The 24,903-nt window shown below is 40.4% G+C and overlaps 1 protein-coding gene across 1 annotated transcript in view; it reads right to left on the minus strand.

Annotated features, from left to right (window-relative positions):
* pdia5 (protein disulfide isomerase family A, member 5) overlaps positions 1-24,903 on the minus strand; it is a 61,805-nt gene that overhangs the window by 16,190 nt on the left and 20,712 nt on the right. The window contains exons 4-11 of the mRNA XM_018696554.2: positions 19,719-19,802; positions 19,525-19,570; positions 14,992-15,084; positions 12,879-12,939; positions 11,891-11,958; positions 9,003-9,094; positions 5,722-5,793; positions 2,747-2,883 (exon numbers count right to left, since the gene is read on the minus strand). Coding sequence (XP_018552070.1) covers positions 2,747-2,883; positions 5,722-5,793; positions 9,003-9,094; positions 11,891-11,958; positions 12,879-12,939; positions 14,992-15,084; positions 19,525-19,570; positions 19,719-19,802 — 653 coding nt within the window. The remainder of the gene's footprint in view (positions 1-2,746; positions 2,884-5,721; positions 5,794-9,002; positions 9,095-11,890; positions 11,959-12,878; positions 12,940-14,991; positions 15,085-19,524; positions 19,571-19,718; positions 19,803-24,903) is intronic.

Raw genomic sequence — 24,903 nt, forward strand, 5'->3', positions numbered from 1 at the left:
GAATGGCTGCAGAAAAGAAGTACTGACAAATGCTAGCAGTAGTGACAGTGGAGCTGAGGATGCTGAGAGAACTGAGGATACTGAGAATCTAAGGAGTCAGGAGCAAAGTTCAATGTTTTTACATTGCGCTGAAGTGTATTAAAATATGTGAACACATTAGTTTAACATTATTAGAAATTCATATTATTCTATAATTTTAACATAATATATAATTTTATTGGTTGGTTTGTTAAATACATAGCTCTTCAACTGAAAACTCAAATGCATGCAGTCCCCCAAGTGGAAATGTGAGAAACTCCTTGAAAAAATTGTCTTTTAAAAAAATGTTCAAATTTTTTTGTGCCTAAAGGATAAAAACACTTAGGAAAAAAGTCCTGACTGTGAATTTCATAATTCATGCCTGAAAGGGTTAATTGAGGAACAGGAAGATCGTTAGTGGTATTCTTGCTCTGTAGAACTCTGTATTATCTGGAGGTAGTGGTGTCTGTATGCGTGTGCCTGTATGTGTGAGCTAAAACAAATCTGTTTGAGGTCAAAGCATCACGAATAAACTCTATGTTTGGTGTGTGTTTAATATTGCATGAGCAAACTGGCAAACATTTTATGTTTGAATCTAAAATGACTTTCAAATACATAAAACAATATTCATCTCACACAATGTACAAGATGTTTTGTCTTAAGATGTAATAAATATGCTGTTTGATCAGGGATGAGCAGCGTGCGTGCATGTGTGTGTGTGTGTGAGTGCTCACAGCACTGCTGTGCACAGATGCATGAAACAAACTTGGTACATTTCCAAACCTGGTAAATTGCCCTTGTCATAACAGTTCAGGAATTCCTTTCTTCAATATATAATGCAGTGCTGGCGTAGGCTATAAATCTAGGGTGATATGCCTCATCGAAAAAAAAGCTGCTTCTCTTTCAACTCAGTCACTGTAGTGTGTGATCATGCAGATTGTGTTGAGGCTGAACAGTGAAACAGAGTGACTAAAAGGACTTTGTCCGACCCTTCAAAGTGATGAGTAAGAAAGAAAATCAAATGTCTGTCCTGTGCTCTGCATCAGCCCTGCTGCGCATTCAGAACAAGTGGTGCATTAGGGGCATGGACGGTGTGTGTGTGTGTGGTGTGAGGGAGGGAGGGGCACGAGGATGGGATGGGGGGTTCAGAAACACACTGAAACATTGCTGATTCAGACTGAGTGTGGGGGAGGAGAGATCAGAATCAGGAGAATGAACAAACTGGCCACACACCACTGTAGCTGTAATAAAAACTGATGCACACTAGAAAGTAAAAAGCCTGGTAAGTTCAGCTGTGGCTCAGGAGGTAGAGCACTAACCCACCCACCACCCAACCAAAGATCAGTGGTTTGATTCCCAGCTCCTCCGGTCCACATGCCGAAGTATCCTTGGGCAAGATACTGAACCCCAAATTGCCTCAGATGTGTGTCATCGGTGTGTGTATGTGTGTGTCTACGTTAGAAAGCACATTGTATAGGACAAGTGCTGTATAAATGTGTGTGTGAATGGGGTGAATGTGATCTGTAGTGTGAAGTGCTTTGAGTGGTCGAAAAGACTAGAAAAGCACTAGATAAGTACAGTCCGTTTACCATTCCATTTCCCTCTGCTTTACAGCAAATGTTGGGTGTTAGGATGTTGTGAGGACATCTTCTCTGGGTGCCACTGCAGCAGTAAGCTGAGCGTGTGGCTACTTGCTAAGTGACCAGTTAAGAGAGATGTTAAAATCAGATCTAATAACTTCTTGATTCACCAACTGCAGCCCAACCATAAACATTTAGGGATCAAACACTGACACTTACAGCAATACCTGCTAGAGCAACATTCTGGAATCAAAATTTTGCCGTGCTGTGAACTTTTGTTTTGGCCCAGGCCATCATGAGGTTCACCATGGGAAATGTTGTTCAGTTGGAGGTTTTGTCACTGTATGGAGCTGCACGCAAATAAGCTCCACTGAGCGCTGTTGAGAGGAAGGTGAGAATGGCTGTGCTGAGTGGTGGACAAAAATGCAGGCTGATGGTGGTGGTTGGGAGACCATTAATCTCACTCTGACAGCAGAGCCATTAAGAAACTGCACTGAAGCAGCAAGGCTGGGCATCTGTGTGTGTGTGTGTGAGAGGCAGATAGAGAGAGATACGCAGTGTAATTGTGTGCAATAAATGCTTGTGTCATGGTGTGAAATATGTGTTTGATATGTCACCGGGGTACGTGTGTGTTTGCATTTGTAAGTGTGTGTTTGTGTGTGCAAGTTGAAAATATTTGATGCAGCTTGTTTCAGCTGACTGCCCTTGACTTGAGTGAGTGGGTGACTGGCTACTGTCCGCAGGCTGAGTCAACTGCAGGACAAGCATCTTAGAAGCCTCAATACTGACACTACCCACTTTTTTATGCTGTTGAGAGGATTCACTGAATAGAGTATTAGTCGACTGACTGGAAAGTGATCACCAACAATTCTGATAATTAATTAATGACTTTAGAAACTAATTTGCCAAACATTTGCTGGTTTCGGATTTTCAAATGTGTGAAATTTGCTGCTTTTGTCTCATTCTACATAATTGTAAAATTAATCTCTTTTCAGTTTTGGGTTGTTGGTTGGATAAAACAAGCAAGACATTATTTTGGCTTTGAGTTTTGATGTTCATTTTTTGACGCTGTAAAGATCAAATAATTGATTGATTATGAAAATAATCATCTGTCCTGCTCTTTTTCTTTTTTTTGCTTTCTTACTCACAAGGGGCATAGAACATGACCAGTGCTGTGGGATGTTCCTCCAGAAAGCTGTCAAAGGACTCATCGGTCAGGTGGAACACTGGGGAGTCCGTCTCTGACCACGGCACCTCAGGGGTCTTTGGCTGGGGGGGCTGAGGGCTGAAACAGGAAGGAGAGACAGAAAGGGAAACAGAGGTGAGGGACGTTTAAAAAGCAGACAAATTCCAGCTGGCGTGTAATCTGTATGGAGCAAAAATCAGACACAGCTGTAACCCACACTCCACCCAATATGTCTCACACACACATGCACAAACATACATCTGGACTGAAGCAGCCCCGCCTTGATGACGGAGCACAGTGGTGCATTGCCAAGAACGAGTGGACACAGATATAAACAAGTACACATTCCCTGCACTTGTGCATGCATACACAGACAAGTCATCTAAAAGACACATGTACAGAAACACTCCCCTCCTGCAATCTTTTCTCATCATCACAAATTGTGGCCTGAGCCAACCTGTTGAAGCCACATAAGACTAGATTTCTTTTAAATACACTAGATTTGTGCAACTGGTATGCTGCGAAATGCTGCTTTTCCTCCAGACACTTATTTTTTATCCAGAATGTGATCTGTTTAATACAAATTTCTTTGATACATACAAATTGCAGGATCAGGGTTTATCAGGGACTGAAGTTACACTTATGTCTTATCAGATGACATCTTTGGTTGCTCCTCTGCAACATGAGGTGCTGTTCCCTCCTGTCACCATGCAACCACACCATTTTTGCTGTACCCCATTATTGGTGTAACACTGCTGCAGAGGATTGATATGATCATCAAGGATACTGACTCTTCCCTGTACATCCATGTCGATTTACTGCCTTAAAACTAGACTCTAGGGTAAGGACGTAAGGATCAGTATCAAGTAGATGTCATGTTATTAGGGCTTGGTACGAAACTTTGGTTCTTTTATGGCACCGACTGAAATGCTTCGATGCTTCCCGGTATTGAAAGATGCTTTGTTTTTTGTTTCGATACCAAGGAGTTAATCACGTGATAATGCTGCCGGTGATTGGCTGTAACGTTACACGCAGTAGAGGCATGCAGGAAAAATACTTATGTGGTTATGTCCACAGACGAGGTTCACGTGTATCTGTGTTGTGAACTACAGTGTGTGTGTGTGTATGTGTGTGTGTGTGTGTGTGTGTGTGTGTGTGTGTTGAAGCGGTTAAAAAATGTGACCAAGGTCAAAAGCGTGGCTCCATTTTAGCAAGATTGATACTATATTATAGATAGTGCGCAATGCAATATTTGCAAAAAGGACATCGTTGCTAAGGCTGGCAACACGGCCAATTTGATGAAGCATTTGAACACGCACTGAATTAATTTAAGAGCAGAAAGTTGCTCCGTGTTCAACTGCACGAAGATTTAAAGGTCCTTAGTATGCAGAAGTGAGCATTAGACACTGACTTGTCACTTTTGCACTCACAGTTCTTTTCCACTGAAACTTATTTGTTGTATATTTTTTGTTAGAAAACTGCTTTGAGTGGAAAAATGCCAAAGCTGAAAAATAAAACTCAAGATTTGTAACATAATATGTAATGTCATTTTCTTTGTTAGAATTGATCTTATAAAACTGGTATCAAAGAAGTATCGTTCAGGAACCAGTATCAAAGTCAAGGTATTGGTATCAGTACCGGTATCAAAAAAGTTTGAACGATACCCAGACCTACACGTTATAATGCACAAGACACAAAAGCAAAGGAGCAAAGTATTTCAGTAGCATGGTTTGACAGTAACTGTCAGAATCTGGTCTCTATTGTTCCCGCTAGGAAAAAATAAATAAATAATTAGGCCAGTGAAACTGGATTAAACAACTGAAACTGAGTGGGTAATCAAAAAATTGAAACAGCTGAATCTTAACATAAGAGAAACTTCAGCAATAAATGAGGGAGAAGAGATAAATCTAAATATGAATGCAGCAAATTAGACTATTCTGGAAAAATCTTTCACCACTTTACTTCAAAAAACCTTTTCAGCTTTCCCCCATCTGCAGCATCTCCAGATGAAAAAAGACGTGACAAACTGCAGATGTGATGAGGCTAGCAGGAGGCTGGTCCTCTGTCTTTTTACCATATGGAACATTTTTGTGCAAATTAACAATATAAATTTAATGGTCTAAGGTCAGTCCATTCATGTCAAAATTATGTTTTGCTTTGTGCCGGAAAGAGGGGGAGAAATGGATAAAAGAAAACAAAAATGTATGTTTGTTAGACTAAACTGCCACTTTAAAAAACTGAAATATAAGGTGCAATTATACTCAGCATTATCACTCAGTTTGAAACATGTAACCATTCTGTCAGTTTGATTGCCTAATTCCCAGACAACTACTTCTAAATTATACTGCTCGGCCCTGAATAAGCAGAGTAGTAAAAGCTTAGGACTGGGGAGGGAGTTGTTTTGCCTTTGGGCTAAAGAGACTGCTGGAATGCATCCTCTGCCTGTCTTGCTCCGTTTCCTGTGATAGCTGTGAAAGCCCTGCTCTGTGCCCTCTGGCTGCAACCTTGCGGACAGTCGTGGCTTTTCTGCCAGGCCCTTAATGCAAGTGGAAAGGGAGGTGGAGGAGAACGGGAAACAAGAGAGCCAAGCTGAGGAGAAACACAGGGAGTTATGGGCAGAAAACGTGAGGCAAGGTGAGAAAGAAAAATGAGACAAGAGCAGAGCGGGTGTAGATTGATGACACAGTGCCAAGGTGATTCAGGGTGAGGAGACAGGGAAAGGTGTGATGAAGACCACAGAGAAAGAAAAAGGTGATACCCGACATTTAAGGTGAGATGTACAAGCAGTTTACTTATTGTAGTAGAAAGAAGGCAGAATGTGACTTGGAAGCTCAGTTTAGTTTAGTTTTTTATGTGCTAAAAACAAAACAGTACTGGACATAAACAGCTTGAATTCAATACTTGATAGAAGGTGAAAGTGATTAGGACCATACTCACTTCTTCATCCAGTCAGCGATATCCTTGGCTGTAGCGCCATAGTTTTCATAGTGATGAAGGAACTTCCCCTTCCTGAGAGACAACAGAGAGCAAAACAAGATGATTTCTAAACCATCTGTCTGCAGTGGACACAGTTATGGCCTGGTGCTGTTCTGGAGTTTTAAACAACCATTATGGTAATTGTCATTTGATAGAAAATAACAAAAAAGGATTACTCCACTGAGAAGACTCCTTTTGAGTAGCAAAAACTTGCTACCTATAGCATTGAAAGATGAATCAGAGAAGTTTGCAGCAGGTACAGTTAGCTTACACATTTTTAAAACTACTCCTGTAGCATTATACACTTCTAAACTGACCCACATAATGGATGTTCAGTATGTTACACTACTTCCAGCTGAGATCTGGAGATATGAGGAGGTAACACTGCAACACAAAAGCAGTGTCTAAACAGTTTTATTTGCAAAGAATCATTGTTCTAAATCTAATCAAAATAAGAACCCACAATAGTGGAGCGGACAATGCTGCACAAGTGGTTTGTGGTTTCTATGGAAGTTTTTTCTCCAGGAAACCGAGTCACAGTTGGAATCCATTGTTACTGTTGTTAATGAAAGCTGACTACAGCTGCCGTCCTCCAAAGAGCCATCTTTCCAAGCCTACAGAGGGTGAATAAATAAAATGTTATTCCAAAAAGATTAATTTTCAGTGGAGTATTCCTTTAACAAAACTGAAATACAAGTATGTAATATTATTATCAAAAATCTGAGCATAAATGATCAAAAAATTAAAAAGCAAGCCTAAGAATCTGACCAAGGATTTGATGCCTTACAGTTATTTTCATTTGATGCAATGGACGTATCTCAGTCAGTATTCAAAAAGCAGTGATGTTCAATTTCTTGTCACTTTCTGCAGAACTGACATTGAAGAAACCCAGTAATCTAGGTCATTTGTGATGGACAAAGAGACACGATCGTAGACACAATCAAAGCAAGTTTCTACAACAAAGAGCTGGGTCAGACTCCTGAGAAACAGAGCAGTTCCAATGCATATAAGAAAATGCCAGTAGCCCATTGTAATGCATTTGAAATGAGCTAAAGGCATCTTCTCAGCTTTACAGGCTGAAAAGATTCAAAACATAAGCAGATTTTCTTCATAGGAATGACTTTATCTACTCTATTTGCTGTGACTAAATGAAGGCTGGAAAGTGGATGTGGTGTCTCAGCCCAGTGCAGAAGGATCAGTGTCAGTAGTAACCGGCTCCGGGCAGCGTGATCCTGCAAACACAGAGGGTGAGGACGACCAGCAGTTATAGCTCCTGAGATACAGTGGACACTATCAAAGGTAATACATGATTACACACACTGGATTTGAAGCTTAAAACTTGCATTTTAAGTGAACTGACTACTGTGGCGGAGAGTGGCTGCTTGGAATTCAATCAGTGAGATTTATGACCAACTCTATATTTGTCTACTTTATTTCTGCTGCAGTTGAGTACACCAAAACCTTGTAAAATCAAGTTAAGGAAATATGAAATAAATATCATCTAACATCTGACAGTTTTGAGTGTTTCTCTTTGTTAAAGTCAAGTCAAGTCAAGTCAAATTTTATTTATATAGCGCCAATTCACAACAGAAGTTATCTCGAGACAAAGGCACTGAAACAGTTTTACTTTTATTGTTTGTTTAATTGACAGAAAGCTGAGGTGCGGTGCTGTGTTTCAGTACTAAGGTTCTTAATCTGCAAGACAGAAAAGGTAAAAGACCTTGAACACTTGGTCTTACAGCGGGTGCAACAGTGAGATAACTCCAGCGTTGTTGATGCCGATTTACCCTGCAGTGATTAGCTGCTGTTTATCAGTGAGGGGCTCATTACTGAAGCCAATGGGCTTGGATGGTCGTTAGCTAGCCCTGCGCTGACACTAATGTACTCCTGGCAAACAGACTCTGGCTCAGCTACACATCAGTGCATAGGCATGTGTGTGCGTGCCCACATTCACATAATACACACAAGAAAGAAGTGTGCACACACACTGACTAACCACAGGGACACTTAATCAGTCCCGGTCTAATTAAAAGGCCAGACTGGAATGAGAGAGTGTTTAATGTGAAAATGGGGTTGATAAAGCTGGTGCAGGAGGAATAAGAAGTGGACAGAGTGTGAGCTCTAGCACCAGCACACAGTTAACAACGCTGTAAATATGAGGACAGTGCAGGGATGCTCTGGCTTGGGGGTCTGCATTAACAAATACTATCACTTACACACTTAGCCCCTACTGTATGTGGGTTCAAGCTCTGAGTTTGCGTGTATGAGAGTCTGTATGCATATTAAGACAGTAGACACTAGGACTTAACAGTAAACTGAAATTATCAGATTACCAACATCTTAAATTTGTTCCACAAAATAAAAAGAAATGCATAGGCCAAGCGCTAAATCAATGTCACATGCAGCCTTAAGGTGTTCTTGAAGATAAAAAAAACTTGGGTACAGTAAATTAAAAGCCTTTACTTAGTCTGGCATATTAATAATTAAAACCACTGACTCATTTAGAGACTTCAGGCAAACAACAGCTCTGCATGAAAAAAAAAAAAAAAATGCAGCCTCCTCATTCATTTCAGTGAGGCACAGTATGGTTCCTGAAGCAGGGTGCTCTGGCAAATAAAACACAGGATTGTTCAGCAAAAAGCTAAACTTTGCTCAGCTTTTGCCACAGTACATTGCCTTGTCTCTGGCAAAGCACTGCACTGGCCAGTCTAAGTTGCTCATTTTGTCCAAACAAAACCAATGCTAAATATTCAGTTTACTTTCAAAACTGACAAAGAAAAGCAGCAAATCCTCACAACTGAGGAGCTGAGATGAGGGGCCGTTTGGCATTTTTGTTTGAAAAATGACTTAAACATCAATAATCAGTCAGTGTCAACTCCACTAATTGTTTCAGCTCTACCTCATAGCCAACCATACAACACCACTTGTGAGTCTATCACACTCCTCCGATGACAGCAACCAGCTGCACCCACCATCCTTGACCCCCTCCTGTGAGTTTACTTCCTTCAAAGAGAATACCAGAGGATCCCAAAGCTTGTCAGAAACTTTCTTCTTTCCACCTGGCATCAAGTTCTGAACCTTAAGGGTCACCTTTGCAAGCTTTAAGTTTGCCACCATCATGTCTGCTGGTTTTTCAGAGGCCTGGACTGCACTTTCTGTTTGAAGTGGCCGTACTCTTATGTTGTGAGACTTGGAAGTGAGGAATGAGCCTGAAGTGAGACAGATGAGAGGACTCCACTCACTCAAAGTAGCAGAGGGTTGGGTAGCCTTTGACGTTGTACTCCTGCTTAAGGCCATCAAACTCAGCCGGGTGCACATTCATCCCCGCCAGTACCTTAAAAAATAAATTAATTAAAAAATACAACAAAATAAAGGAGAAAAGGAGGCATGATTTGTCAATGAGGTAAAGAAAAGTGAAGTCAGAGAGACAATAAAGAGAAAGGACATCAAACATCAAAACAGGTTAGTCATCATCAAAGGGCTCCAAAATAAAAAGATGGATTACTCAAAGTATGAAAAGAGACTGTACTGCACTGCAGCACAGATAAAATGATTGTTGATTCATTATATCTGCTGTATTCACTCACTTTTTATGATCAGCCAGAACAAATTTGAGAATTTGAGAAATTTGCTTCAGCCACATGTCCTGCTCATTTCACTGCAAAAACATCACTCAAGGGATGACTTTTAGATTTTGCAAACATCTGAGACAAAAAAACTATTGTTTTTTTATTGATTGTCCTAAATATGGCACCAGAGGAACAGCTATATTGTTAACTAAATACAAAGCACTTATCCATTGTAAAGTGGCTGTTTTAGAGAATCTAATGCTAAGCTCTTCCCTCCATTTATGTTGGATTCTCAGCCTCACCTGTACTTTGAATATTGGAACGTTAATGTTGGCATTCTGGTCAATGCAATGCTAATTTTAGCCTGATAATCTCTTGCCTCAAAGCAAGAAGGTTCAAGGTTCAATGTAAGCTGGGATTGGCTCCAGCCCCCTTACAGATAAGCAATAATGGAAAGATGGATATTCTGTATAAATGTTTGGGATGTTAGTTTGTTAAAATGCTGACATAACTTTGCTAACATGTCTGAGTGGTTAGCATATTAAAATATGGTATATGTGTTTAGCATTTAATGTTTAGCATGATATCATGTGTCCATTTACTCAATGTATACTGTATATATGCATGCAGCACCAATGTTAAGCATGTTTGCAGTGGGCATCGTATATTAGCATTACAATTAAGTAGAGTTCAGCATGACAAAAATTCAGCCATTAGCTTTGGACATATTTTGTCATGTACTAAGGTTTTGGGCAGTCCAAGTTGAAATATGTCACTCTGGACCAAACTGTTGGACTGGAAGTAGAAATATTGATAGAAAGAGACAATATCAAGTCCCAAAATGATTTCTACAAAGGCAGGGCCTGAGGTATTTGTTTTGCTGTCCAGTGATATGACAGAATCATATGTTTTTCAATGATCGGTGGTCTTCCAGTCATAAAATTATATCCTGAGTATGAGTCAGCAAGGTACAGTTACACCAGCAACTTCGACAAAGCTAACAGTGAAAAATCCAAAGCCTCCACCACTGCTTTGTAGGGAAATAAATGATGAATATGGGGAAATATTCTTCTAATACAGACATTTCTTTGATATAAATCAAACAACTGCAACTTCCCAGGTTCCCTCTGAGGAGATATCTAAGAGCATGTCCATGAGTCATGACAAGCTCTCTGTGCCTTCTCCACCTATTTAAAGTTGACAGTGTGCTTCAACCATATGTGTCATTGGTGTTTAGAGAGAACACTGGATAAAAAAAGCATAAATGATGCAATCAAAACAAGCGTTTTTTCAGCTATTTTAGCCTGACGAGATGCAACACTTCAGAAATCGGCATTACACCTTCCTGTGTCCATGACACTGAGGCCAGAAATATGTTCACAAGTTTACAGATTGGCTGACCGCCAATACAGTATTCAACTTTTCACTTCTCAGCAGCAATACTAATCTCTTGCAATAACAGGCACACTCCCTAGAATCTATCTCAGCCTTACACACACACACAAACCCCTCTACTCAGACGAACATGCAGTTAATTATCTTTTCATTCATTTCCAGCTTCATGTGAGGCAAACATGATTGCTGATTCACTGAAACATGATTCACTGCTCTACTTTGCTGTCTCCTCAGGCAGCTGCCTCCCTCTGCTCTCATTGTACAGGATGTTCGCCCTATGACTTCTTCTGGTTCTTGAGGAGGAGTGTTTATGAACACAAAAGATTTGTTTCCCTAGATGATCACACATGCCTCTGGTTGCTTTTGTGTGTGCTTCTCTCCAGTGCTGTTAAAAACCATTTCAACAGCTGGGAACGGAGATACCCTCCTCCCCACCACCCTCCCAAGTTACAAAGTTTGCTTGATTGTAATGCTTTCTGTTTGCAAACCAACAAAATGGGTCTATAGGGGACCCATAAGACCTGGGTGGAGAAGAAAATACGATGAAAACAGGAGGAAAGAAAAGGTAGGGGGTAAACACCAGACTAAAGACTAAACTGACATTTAATCTATACAGAGGTGGTGAACTTCAGCTTCAGCTTAATTGGGGCTGCAGGTACCAGGTAAAAACCAAGTAAGAAACACATTTAATATAGTCTCTGATTACAGATCTGCACTATATTGTGAATAACTGAAATCATTAAACCAAGATTGCTGGGCAAGGCTGGTAGGATTTTGAATGAACCACTGTCATTGCTGTGATGTGTTGATACAAACCAAAACTCAGATAAAATATAAATCAAGCCCAGCAGTTAGTGGATCAGGGCTCCTGAACTTCCTTTAAAGGCCATCTGGGTCGTTTTCCTGATGAATCAAAACCTATGGCAACAGTTGCTGAGGTACTCGTGAGAAGTTTCGTAAGAAATACAACTAAGGATAGCTTTCATTTAGGTCAGACTGACAGATTGCACTCTTGCAGATTGCCAAGGTAACCATCTATGCATTCACTGCTGACAAAGCTCATCTAATCTAATCAAACATCAGAAAAGGATGGCAGCAGATCAGACACAGTTAAGGCAATAAGACAGATGACCAAGTGTGCAGGGAGGAAGATTCAGCAGACTTACATATTTTCCTTTTGTCTCTGTGGCTGCTTGCTGAAAGATGGGCTGCATTCTCTTGCATACGCCACACCCTGCAACCAAAACACAAAACAGGACACATGTTGTACAGAGAACTCAATATTAACCAATTCTCTGCTGGTATGACAGCATCCATATGACTTTCCCATTATCTGCCAGGGGAATTGTTTTTTTGTCAACAGCAGCTTGTAGTGTGTTGTGAACGATATGAGGTACTGAAAATCACTGACCATAATAACTGAACACAAAACATGGAAAAGCCCATATAAAGTATTGACTATTGACAAACAACAAGAAATAAGACAAATAAGTCCTCACTGACAAAACATGACTTTGTTCTTTAAGTGTTGTTTAGTGTGTTGAAACAATCAGAAGTTTGGTCATTTAGCCAAAAGAAATTAATTGCCTACAGTTTAAGTGATCAGTTCATTCTTTAAGTCATTCCACTGTTTCCAGTTCAGAGGTTGTGAGGATTTCCAGTTCAGAGGTTGTGAGGATTTTCTGTTTCATATTACTGTAAATGGAATGTCCTTGTGTTTGGACTGTTGGTCAAACAAAACAAGCAATTTGAAGATGTCACTCAGGCATCTTTCACAAGAATTTTTTGAAGTTAATGATTAACTGAGGACATAATTGAGAGATTAATCAGTAATAAAAAATGATCATTAGTACTCATTAGAAAAACTGTACAATATATTTAAAGATGCAAAAGTGTGTTACTAGGGATGATGAACATAGAAAAACTCATCTCAGTGTTGACTATGTTTATTGATCTAGTCTATGCACTGTATACACTCTCTTCAAATGAGCCATCTTGGTTAAATTAATTGCATACTTTCTTGACAATAATATCTGCTGTCAGTTCCTCCTGGTACACTGTCATCCGATCACAATGAATCTGGCAAGGAAATCAATACTTGTCCCTGGTACTATGAGCAACTCAACATATAATAAAGATGATAAAAAGACTCACAAGGAGCATAGAACATCATGAGGATCGGCCTCTCCTCCCTCTTCAGCAGCTTCCTGAAGTCCTTGAAAAGGTTAAGAGTGAGTAGGAGGCAGGAAGATGATTAAGAGGCTTTAGTATTTACAACAAATATATACTAACAGTACATAAAATGAATGCAAGTTGTAATGCTTTCCAAGAAATATCACTAATATTGACTAAACATCAGTGAACAATAACCACAACAGCTTGACTCCTCTGACGGCTTCCTGCAGCATAGTTTTCCTACGGTGTCTCTCCGTTTAACATGCAGAACCTTAAAATAACTATGCACACCACCATCTTAGCTGTCAGCAGTAGACTGTGTGTATTACACAGTCATCACATCAGCAAAGAAAGAAAAGAAAGGTCTTTCTTTTTAGGACAGCAGGTAGATCAGCTCCCATACCAGTTTCTCTTCCTCATCATCACCTTCATGAGCTCAGCTACTTTCTAAAAAAAAAAAAACATATTCAGCACAATCTTTTGTTGACAAGTTCAACAAGCCTCCGGGCATGAGTGGATGGACAGGAAAACCGACAGGACAGCTGTGTTTAAATGAAAGAGCTCTCAAAATTCAGTCCATCTATAATCTATGAGTGTCTTAGGTTGTCAAGCTGTGGATGAATGTGTTGGGGGGGGGGTTCTGGGCTGTAAGGACAGGGTTCTGTTAGTAGACTTCATGAACTACAGCCCTCTCATACTAAAGCCCTGATATGCTGCTTTTATGAGTAGGGTTTTGTGTTGCAGAGATGGACATAATGCTGTGTCAGCTTCAGAGGCTGATCAAATCCTCAATGGGAGAGAAGGGAGGAGGCGGACCCTGCACCGCATTAACTGCTTCCTCGCCATCTTGTAATCACATCAACATTGTTCTGCATGTCTTCAATTCAGTCAATCAACTGTACTAGGATGGGCAATTTGATTACTTTTTAAAGTCGATTAATCAAGCCAATTGAAATCAATTAATCGATTAGTCATGATGTCATTGTTAAGAGGTGCCCTCCATCCAAACCAGAATAACAATATGGTCTTCTCAGCAGTCTGTCTCTCATCTGTGCTGTGAGTCTGGAGCACAGAACTGGAAATGTTCCAGTCACTGTCCATGTAACGGCAGGTTACAGTGACATAAAACTCAGATTTGAGAGCTGTCCATGCATCGGTTATTATTGCTACTTTGTTGGTTTCCGTCAAGTTCTTTTTTAGAGCTGTAGCTGCCTCATTGTACTTTTTCTCAATGGTCTTCCATGAAGACACAGTGTATTCGGGTTCTATGAGCCTTTGACAGCTCCACTCCTGTGACAACGCTAAGAGGAAACATATTGTCCAAAATCATTTAAGTAACAAGCTATTTATTATTTGTTCCTGTCGTTTGTTGTCACATGAGCATTTAAGTACAACAAATTCTTACTTTCTTAATGCTTCAAGTCACGTTACCGTCACTTTTTATAACGTTATAGCTATAATCTTAAACCAGATGAAGGATTTCTGTCATCAGACATCTGGATCTTAACTAACCAGAGAAACAAACTGAGCAAACAGCCCCTCTCAATGTCCTGTGTCCACGTCACGGAGAAACATAGATATTTTTATACGAAACTGCTTTACTCAGTGTTTCTACCAACTTTAATTACTTGGTCCGTTTGTTTCGAAGAGACCTCTGTTGATAATTCAGCTCTCAGTAAAAACCTCCTGAATGACACACACACTCATTCAGGAGGAGGACAAACACTCGCGGAATCCTAACCTAAAAACAAGCTAAGCATCTAGCAACAACCTGAGCTAACGTTAGCGGCAGCTTCTTCTTATTGCCAACGTATGTTCCAGTGTTTTGCTTGTACCACACAGAGAGAAGATACGCACTCGGGCAGAAACAGAACCATAAACATCTAGTTCCGGGTCTCTATGAAGTAAAACATAAATCTCCTCCCACCCCAACCAAATAAAAGTTAGTCAAATAAAAATTTGTCGATTCTTAAAAAAAAAAGGTGTCAGCTATGCTTAACGTTTCGACTATTTGTGCACATCCCAAACTGTACAGTGCGAAATTCTTTACAACTTATCCAAAGCCCAAAAGGTTGTTATGGTCACCGCTTACTTTTTCTGTCTCTATGTGGATGACATCTTTTGCCTCAGGGTTCTCCTCCCACAGTGGGGGTCCTGAGGGGTCTTTCAGGAATGTTACCATGGACTGAATGGGAGAAAAACAGAAAAAAGTCAGAATGATAAATCTTTGAGAATCTTAACAAAGGTAACACTCAGATCCTGCGACCTGTTGTGACTCGCTGGCACAGAATTATGCTGAGAACAATAGAGTGGCTGGGGATGATATACGTGAATGTTGTGGAAGTCATTCCTGTACGCAGTGCCAGATGGAGGCTCATACAGACTAACATATCACCCAAGGGGTGTCAGAGCTATTTCAGTACCTTTAAGTGTCTTGTAATGGGCTTGGTAAAGCTTCCTGTAAATATACTGAATCATATGTCTGCAGAGGCAACAGCAACAGCACTCAGCAGCACTATAACAACAACAGTGTGGATACAGGCTGAATATTAACTGATTATGATGTTATTGTTGGGATTATTTTATAATGGTTTTAACTGAGATTTTTGGTGTTTTATTGTTGTTGTGTTGTTTATTGTCAGAGGCATTTCCATCTGTCAGGAAAAGAAATATGGGTAAACATTAGCAGACAAAATAATAAAATCACATTAGACAAATAGCAAAGACCAACAGCTGCCCTAATGATGGGTTTCTCTTAATAAAAATGAACAGAGGAAGTCACTTCTGCATATTTTAGAGAATCTTAATTAGGGCTTAACAGTTTTGCATTTTTATATCTAAATTCACAATTTAATTTTAAAAATCAAAAATCGCACATTAAGTGTCTTAGAAAGAGGGGAGAGTTTTAGGTGGAAACCATTGACTTCTCTGACTTATTTAATAACACCAGCAAATTTAGTGGGCTGCAGCTAATTAAAGTTAGACTAATTCTCTAGGTAAGTAACTATATAATGAAACATAGTCTTTATCTCTGTATATACTAAATTATATTAGTTATTTGCACTATTCAACTGAAATATACCGTCAAATGAACATGTTAAGCAGAGATAACTGGGGGCAGTGAGAGGAGTCTGGTGGGTGCTGCGTCCAGCTGAGAACACTTCGACAGTAAGGTTACAAGAGAAACTGTGTGTGTAAAGCAACTAATGTGCTGCAAATAGCTTTTGTGAGAATTTATTATAGAACTGTTAAATGCTAATATTTTCTGTCAGCATAAAATGCTAACATTACATTAACTTAGTTTAACGTCAGCATGCTTACTTTTTGAAAAGATAATTTGAAAAAGTTTTCTGTGAAATGTCCTTCACCCAAACACCAGTCCAGTGGCTAACAAGTTAATGTTGGGTAAACGATAATGGTATCTTTACTTTTGTCATAAGTGAGCATTCTAAGGTTTTTATATTGCTTTGTGGCTTAAACTGACAATATAAGTCATGGGGTAAACGCTATGTTAGCTTAACGTTAATGATAGCATGATAATTCGTGACTGAAAAGGGTCAAATGTTATTGGTATCTTGTCAGGTAAATGCTAACGTTAGCTCAATGGTAAAGTGTTAACCTCGACTTTTCTGTCAGCTTGTGGTTGTAAACATTTGTCATTCATTTGAAAAAACTGTGGGTCTATGAAAGTACACCAACTAAGATGTAGTATGTTAGTTTGTGTGTTCATAGCTGCTTCAGTGTTAGCTCAGATTCACTTGAGGTAATTTTACATTATTCTTTGGGGTAAAATTACTTATTTTTGACAAAGGAACCTGGTGTTGTACCTTGTTCCTCTCCTTCTGGGACCAGTAGTTATAGTCATAAAATTACGTTCCTTTTCAGTCGATTCACTTGGTACAACACACAAAGTATGGGACATATATACACGCCCTGCAATGCAGGCACCAAACCGGGGTCAAACCTCCAGCACATTAGTGCATCAGAGACTCAGCAGAAAGGACAGCATGAGCAAACGAAGCAGCTGTCACATCCAAACGGTAAAACTGACCAGCTAGCTGCAGCACAGATATCACTTACAGATACCCCTGTAAACAGTGCCCATGACGTTGACATGCCCCTGGTTGAATGTGCCCTCACACACCTAGAGGCAATGGAGACCCCTGTTGTTGTAAGCCAGAGAAATAGCCGCTACAATCCAATGAGAATGCCGCTGTTTAGGGCTTTGCCCCTGGCTGGGTTGGCAAGACAGACAAACAACTGCTCACTTAGATGCATTCTCTGAGTACGGTCTATGTAGGTGCAGAGCACTGGAATGCACTGGAAACAGGGAATGCAACCTCCTTTGTTCCTCTGAAGCAAAAGGGGTAGACAAAAGCTCAATAGCTCAAAAGCCATAGAGCTATAGGCAGCAAGGATAACCTTGGGTAAATACACTGCATTTGGGATTAATGTAACCTTGGAACCATCCGAAGTGAACTGAGTACACAAGGGATGCACAGACAAAGCATGAAGGTTGCCCACCCGTTTTGCAGAGGACAAAGCTATAAACAGTGTAGTCCTGTATGGGAGAAATTTAATAACCACAGATTCCATAGGCTCAAATGGGGGGCCACATTGGGAGTACATTTCAGTTTTGATACCACTGCTCAAATACTGCTGAAAAGAAGAACCAGGTATTCATAGGCAGTGCCCTCGAATGCAAACCTGAGAAGTTGCTGGTAGCCCAGGTGTATCACTACATGAAAGTAATTGTCAGTGAGATTGATATTTGCAAACAAATCTCCTGGGCTGACCACAGTCAGTAGCTGTCTGAGTGTTAGCATTTTGAACTTATACTCTAAGGTGCTTGTTAAACACTGAGAGGTAGAGAACAGGATGAAGATCCCCACCTTTCTTCGGGACAACGAAATAACTTTTTTGAACATGAAGCTTTTATTGGTTTCGATATGTGAACATTCACGACATGTAGACACAGAGTGGTCAACTGAGAAACATTTCAAGCATCCAAACTGGGGGCTACCACCTGAGACAACAAAAGTGCACTTGTGTGTATGGGGGGGTTTGTGCTTGGGAGACTGTGTTAGGGGAACGCAATGCCGTTTGGGATTGGGCCCCTGAACAGAACTTGGCAGCCTTCTCTTTGGCGGCAACTGACAAGGGGGAGCAGTGTCTCCGTGCTGCTAGAACCCCTCTCCACTCAGACCCAGACAGAGAAGTGTTTTCTTCCTCATAAACGCTGGATCCTTGTGAAGGCCCGGGGGTTGACCCTCACTCCAAGCTGTGTGGCACGGAATGAGACAGGGTGGATGAGCAAGGTGGATGAGCATGCTGTAAGCCCAAACTCACAGCCGGAGCTGATCTCTTAGGGAGAGGCTGTGGTGGCGATTGATATGTTTGGAGCATGGTGACAGAGCTCAGTACACAGACAGTGCCAGCCTGAGCTCTGTAAATTTTGTCAAGCTGAGAAGCAAAGAATCTGCACCCACACCATGATTATGACATGGGGCCAGATAAGTAGCCAGGGACAGTTCCATGGGCGGGGAGTTGACCAAGCCAGCGTTCTCTCCCCAATTCAAATCCAAATACTGTCTGTAGCCGGGCACCAGTGACATGGGTGGACAGCGGTTTGTTCCAAGTAGATGTCAACTCCGTGACAAAATGTGGGGACATGGGAAGGCGGTTGTCGGCTCAGGGAGAACGAAAAGTCCCGCAGACCATGGTGGTTTCTGAGCCAGTGGAGGAGAAGCCCACTCCACTTCCAACTTTTCAGCAGCACGGCAGTACAGTGATTAGAAGGAGGTGTAATCCAGGCTAACCTGGTTACTGATACATGCTCTGGTAATAAACAGATCATTTATGTGTGTGGTTTTATTTTAAAGAATATTATTACAATCTACATGAATGATTTAAGCTGCCTTTTAATATAGGGGAAAGTAAAGTAATCCTACACATTTTTGTGAGTGATCGCACTGTGTGCCATAAAAAATTAATAATCACAAAATATTTCTGGTTAAACAAGACTAGTGAAGAGATTTGAACTGTGATTTGCTCATCTACCCAAGGTCTCCCAAATCCAGAATGAAGCCACAAACCAACTGTAGGGACAGATATATTTAAGATTTTATCTTTGTTTTTTCTATAGAAAATTAGGGTTTACTTAGGGTTTGACTCCTCTTCAACTGACTGAAAAAAGAACCAGAGAGAACCTGAACATCAAACAAGCACAACATTATATCTGACTCTCTTTGTGTAGAATCAAGATATGATTATGCTTAGTACAAACCTATCTAGACAATCAATACAGACCTGGAGATTCTTTTTTCGAAAATAATCAGAATTCAAATTGCAACAATAGTGAGAGAAATCACATCTATAAATTTTCCCTAAATTGTTCTTCCATAATCTTAAAACAGAGTGAAGTTGCTCTTATCTAACTTAATTAATTAATGAACGCAGACACATTGGGGCCCCACAACAAAGTATAATATGGTTACTCACTTACAAAAAAAAAAAAAATGTTAAGAGCCACTAATAAATACTGAACAGACACAATAAGAACAATTGTGGTGCACTTAAGCTGAAGGTCCATGTACAGAAGGCAGGATGGTGGCTGAGCACTCACCTTGAAGGTAGCGGGCCTGTTGTACTCGGTGTGAAACGTCCCATCCCTACAAGACACACCAGGCACAATGCTCACAACACCAAGAGTAAACAGTGACTAACATGCTTCTTAATCTGCAAACACGGCATTACTCTCCAGAAAGCAGTGAAGTGTGGAAAAGTGTCTGACAGCCAGCTGAGTTCCTGGTTACTCACTTGTAATGTAGCAGCTCTGCTCCTCCACGTTTGGAGCTTGGGTCCACCTTCACTTTCTTACAGAGCTTACGACCTTCTGAATCTCTGAAAGAGAGATTATAAATTAAAATAAAATACAAAGAGAAAAGAGAGAAAGAATTCAAATTCTCACTGGTATTATATGTATACCAATAATAGGATATGTATATGTTTTCTGTTGATATCACAGAGTATGTTTTGGTCTTATGGTCATACATGAAGGTTATATAGGCACTTTTCTCTTTTATCCATAGTCCTGCCTCTTCTTTCAACAGAGGATCTCATTTAAAGTCTCCCTGGTGAAACTGTTGATGTGACAGAGGTCTAGAAGAACAGTAGGAGAATATATATCTGCCTAAATTTTATCATCTTTCTGAGCATGTTTTCACGTAAGGCATCATTTTTCTGTCTTCCTTATATATAACACATGATTTTTTCGTCAAAAACTCCTTCTTAAATTACTTGTATTGTGTCTATTATTCATATATTCATTGTTTGAATTATGTACTTAATAAGGTTTCGAACATGCTTTGCCACTGCCTTGTTTTTTGGTCAAAATGTCTTCCTAATGAGCTTTTCTGAAAGAAGATGCTGCATGAGGACATAACTGCATCACCATTTGGTCAGATCAACCTTATCACATGTACAGTGGCTCACTGCATTTATTAACTGTATGTTCATACACAAACACATACATATTCAATGGGAATATAATGTTGATTACAACCTATACTGTGCAGCATGTCAGCATACAGAAACACACTGTTGGATAGAGGCTTATTTCTATAATTGAAAAAAGGCTGTAGTTGGAAAGGAAATAAATATGCATCTAGCCACCTACATATACTTCAAACTCGATACTATGAGGCACTACCAGCAGCATGAAGTACTCTTCCTCTTCTGCAATAAAGAGCAAGAGAATTTAGCATTAAATAAGAGAGAGAGATGGAGAAAGATCTCTGCTGGAGAAAAGGACTGATGCTAACAAATTCAAAGAAGAGGAATTCAATTATGGCTCCCAGATCCTCAGTGAGCCAAATATATGTTCAGAGTAGTTTTGCATTATACGAAGAAGAGTAAATCTGTGTGCACATGTACTGGCAGACAGTATTTCAGGTGATGACTGTGTGCTTAATGCCATATACTGCTGACTCATAAAGGCAGATGGCACCAGTCAGGGCACACCAGGAGCAGATGTGACCTCGAGGCATATTTGGAGTTTGGACATGATGTGCAGTCATCCATTTCAAAACCAGTCTGCTGCTTCCAATTCCCTGAAACACTGCCATCAGTAACAAGATGTAATCAAAAAGCCTTGTACAGAGGATCCCAAAAACTAAAAACTGTTGTTGAACCCTTGTTCAAGTACAGCATTAGCATTCACTTATCAGATGTGAGTATTTGCTGCTTTCTTTGTTTTATATCATTGTAAATAGAAGTTCTGCTGCTGAATTGCTGGTTGATTTAAACCAATTTAAAGAACTCATCTTGGACTAGGATAATGTGGTGGGATGTGATTTTTCACCATGTCTGTTCCGACATTAATAAAAAAATACCAAAACTAAACTAGATTAATCAAAAATAAAAATATGCATAAAATGAAGACTGGCCAAACAGTAGTGACGTCCTGATTGTGTCTTCTTGTTATTAATCCAGTATCTGCAGACACAGCCTGTTGTGATGCTGTTAAACATACTTTTCATACATGGTACAGCCTACAGTGCAGATTCAAATTACTACAGCAACCTAAATATCTTTGTCAACTGAAGAGCTATTCTTTAAAACATGTAACCTGTATCATAGTCTTTATTTTATAGTTTCCTATTGTATTTTTTGTCATGAACCAAATAGTTAAGTTCAAATGCAGTTTTGAACACCAATAACAGCAGTTTTAAGGGTCTGTTGCACTATCAGACACTATGTCAATGAAATGTAATGTTAACTAATTACAGCTCTAGATGGATTGCTTATGGACATGTATGTTGTCATACAAATGAAGGATTGATATCGATCTATTTAAAAATGTCAGGATCAGCTTGGAACATGCTTACCTATCAGAGTGTATTTTGTGGTACTTTATACAGTCAGACTAGTTTCACATACTTTCTTTATGAGCTTTACTTCTTACTTTTTAAAGTTAGCTTTTTTCTACTATCAGATTTTCTTTGATATGCATCTACTTCACACAGTACTGTCAACCTTACTGCACTGTACTTGTGCAACAAAGAAATGCTCATCTTTCTCTCTTGAAGATCTCTAACACTATTTTTACACATATGAAAATATAGTGACATTTTTTACCCACACAATGTTTTTAAGACACATTATACAACAAATAGTTCCGACCAAGCAATCTGACTGGTCCACAAGACATTTAGAATGTGCTCAAATCAGCATGACAGCACGCCTTACTCATCACTAAAAATATTACACAGCGCTATAACTTAAAATTCATGTAAAAGTTTGCAGTTGCAGAAGCTACATCTGTGTGAGTAAATAAATGTAGCGTCTTTGTGGTTGATAAAAGTAAGCATTTATTTGTGCAGTAGGCTATAGATTTAGTTCGGTCAATTCCAAGACCTCGAGAAAGCATTAACGTCAGCTCAGAGTTCACTCATCTGGGACTAGAAAATAATTTCTGTTGCTAGGTCGTTACTAAGGGTCTGATTATTTGCCGTAGTGGTAAACTCCGTTCCATTACACATAGGAGTCCATGGCGTGACTGATTGTGTTCCAGTTCATAGTCAGACCCCATGTATTTCCATGGAAACGGGAAAAACACTCACCAAAACCTTTTGAGAGCAAATTATTCCTCAACATGAACAGATTTTGATTATACATTTTGCTTAGTTGGTAATGGTTGGTAATACTTCAGTAATGCTTCCTGACCGCATCACTGTCATGCTCAAATGACGTTAAAGCACACCCTCTCGGTTAATATTGCTTAAATGTACAACTGACCTGTACATGCAGGCATTAAATATCACCACGTATTGTTAAATGACAGTTTTTGGAAGGTCATATGCACATGGTAAGGCTGACTCAGAAAAAAGGCTTCGTGCCATTGTTTTTCTGGACTTCCATTTCTGTGAATCAACCACTGAAACAGCAGTACTCTTCAATCACAGAACAAATGGAAGCCTGCAGAAGTTAGAATGACTCACTAGCTAATGTTCAGTACAGAAAGAACAAAGGCCATGAATAGCAGCTCATCAGAGGCCCATCCACCAGATGAACACAATTGCTGTGCATTCCTCTCTAAGGTAATATCAGTCAATGCATCAGCACCAAAGCACCAACTGTGTCTTCATGGTTGGTGAAGAAAGAATGTATGAGTGGAGGCAGAGCAAGAGGATAAGGTAGGTAAGAAGTTACAAGGGGCTGACGAAACGGATGATATGTTCAGAACACGTGTGATCGGTGTAAAAAACACACCTGTGATCTGCTGTGGCTTCATCTGAGTTAATAAAGGGAAGTAAACAAATGTTAGGGTCCTGGTAACTGCATTCTGACCGATGCACCAGAGCGAATGTCCTACTCGAGAATCAGCTGCAACAGTCCTACAGTCCCACTGCCTTACATTGAGGTCCTTTGAGCCAGTTGGTCAGCCAGTTTACTTTGGAGGCATGGATCCTACATATCTACAGGAAACATCAGACCGCCCCTATAGACAGACTAAATTGCAAATTTATCCAGATGACTTTGAGGATGGTCTCACAACTAGTAGTAAAAGGCACACTTTCTTCCCTCAAACGGGACATATGGCCAAGCAGACACAGAGACAAGGAGAGGAGGACCAGGAGGATACTGCCAAGGATATCACCCCCTGTGCCGCCCCCTGAACAGTTCATAGACCTCCCCTGAAAGTCACCCCCATACCTGCACCAAGGATAAAATACACCCAGCCAGTTCATCAGAGTTCACCCAGTCTCAAAGCAAGCTATATCACTAAGGAAGACAGTGGTTCAGCAGTACCTCACAGAGAGTCTGAAGTCAGTAAAGGATTACAGAGGTCCCCTACAAGAACAAAAGATTTCCTAAACACAGTAATGAACAAGCTGCAGCTGATTAAAGATGAAAATGAACAACTATCTGACCATATGGAGATGCCAACCAGAGCCCATTTGCTTTTCTATGCAACACCACCTGGTGAGCCTCCCTAACCTACACAGAGACAATATCTGACAGCATAACAGTAGCGGCAGCTCCCAGTCAGCAGGTGCCCCATGCCATACAGAGTGCTACTGGACAATTTGGGCAACACCAAGCTCCCTGCAGCTCACAAGCTCCCCCTGTTACTCACTCCAGTTACGATCAACAACCAGGGACAAACGCCAAACCTTTCCTGATCTCTGATCCACCAATAAATCAACTTCCAGTGTCCCAGATGGAGTACATACCAGTTCGACAAGCCACAGTCAGGGAGGCTTCTTATCGTGGGCCTAATCCCTCAATCCCATACTTTCTTTACTTTTTCCTGACTGAAAATACCCCTGGAGAACCTCCTGCCTCCAGATGGGACGGAGTTGTTCAAATACCAGATACCTGTAGACCATCTACAACTGGAGGAGACCTGTTTGGTGGCTGATGCCTATTTGAACTCTGCTACTCCCTATATAGATACCATGGCCACATTGAACAAGAAATTTGACCAGCCTCACCAGCTTGCTCTTAACAGGATAGCTGCAGTGATGAATGCTCCTGATATCTGCAGAGGTGACTTTGAAGCCTTTGAAAGATTTGCTCTACAAGTCCGAGCCCTGGTTGGAATGCTCAAAACCTTTGGTACTGCCCGTGTTGCCGAACTCAGGTGTGGATCACATGTCTCCCGCCTTCTCTGTAAGTTACCACCGGAGCTGAGAGCATCCTATTGCCGCCAAATGTTCCATAGACCATGTACAGTCTATACACCCACTGACTTTGCAGACTGGCTCCAGTATGAGTCCTGGTGCCAAGATGAAGAAGGGGGAAGGAACACAAGCAGCAGAGACTGTAAGATTACTGTAAGATCTACTACCATACTACATGGATCAGGGGAGCCACCAAGTGTTTCAGCAAAGAACCCAACAGCACAACCATAGTCAGCAGTAGATAAAGGAAAGAAATTCAAAACATACTGCCCTTTCTGTGACAACGAAGAGCATTACTTGAGCAGGTGTCCTTCATT

The sequence above is a fragment of the Lates calcarifer genome, linkage group LG1 (genome assembly GCF_001640805.2).
Source record: "Lates calcarifer isolate ASB-BC8 linkage group LG1, TLL_Latcal_v3, whole genome shotgun sequence".
In the NCBI taxonomy this organism is placed as follows: domain Eukaryota; kingdom Metazoa; phylum Chordata; class Actinopteri; family Centropomidae; genus Lates; species Lates calcarifer.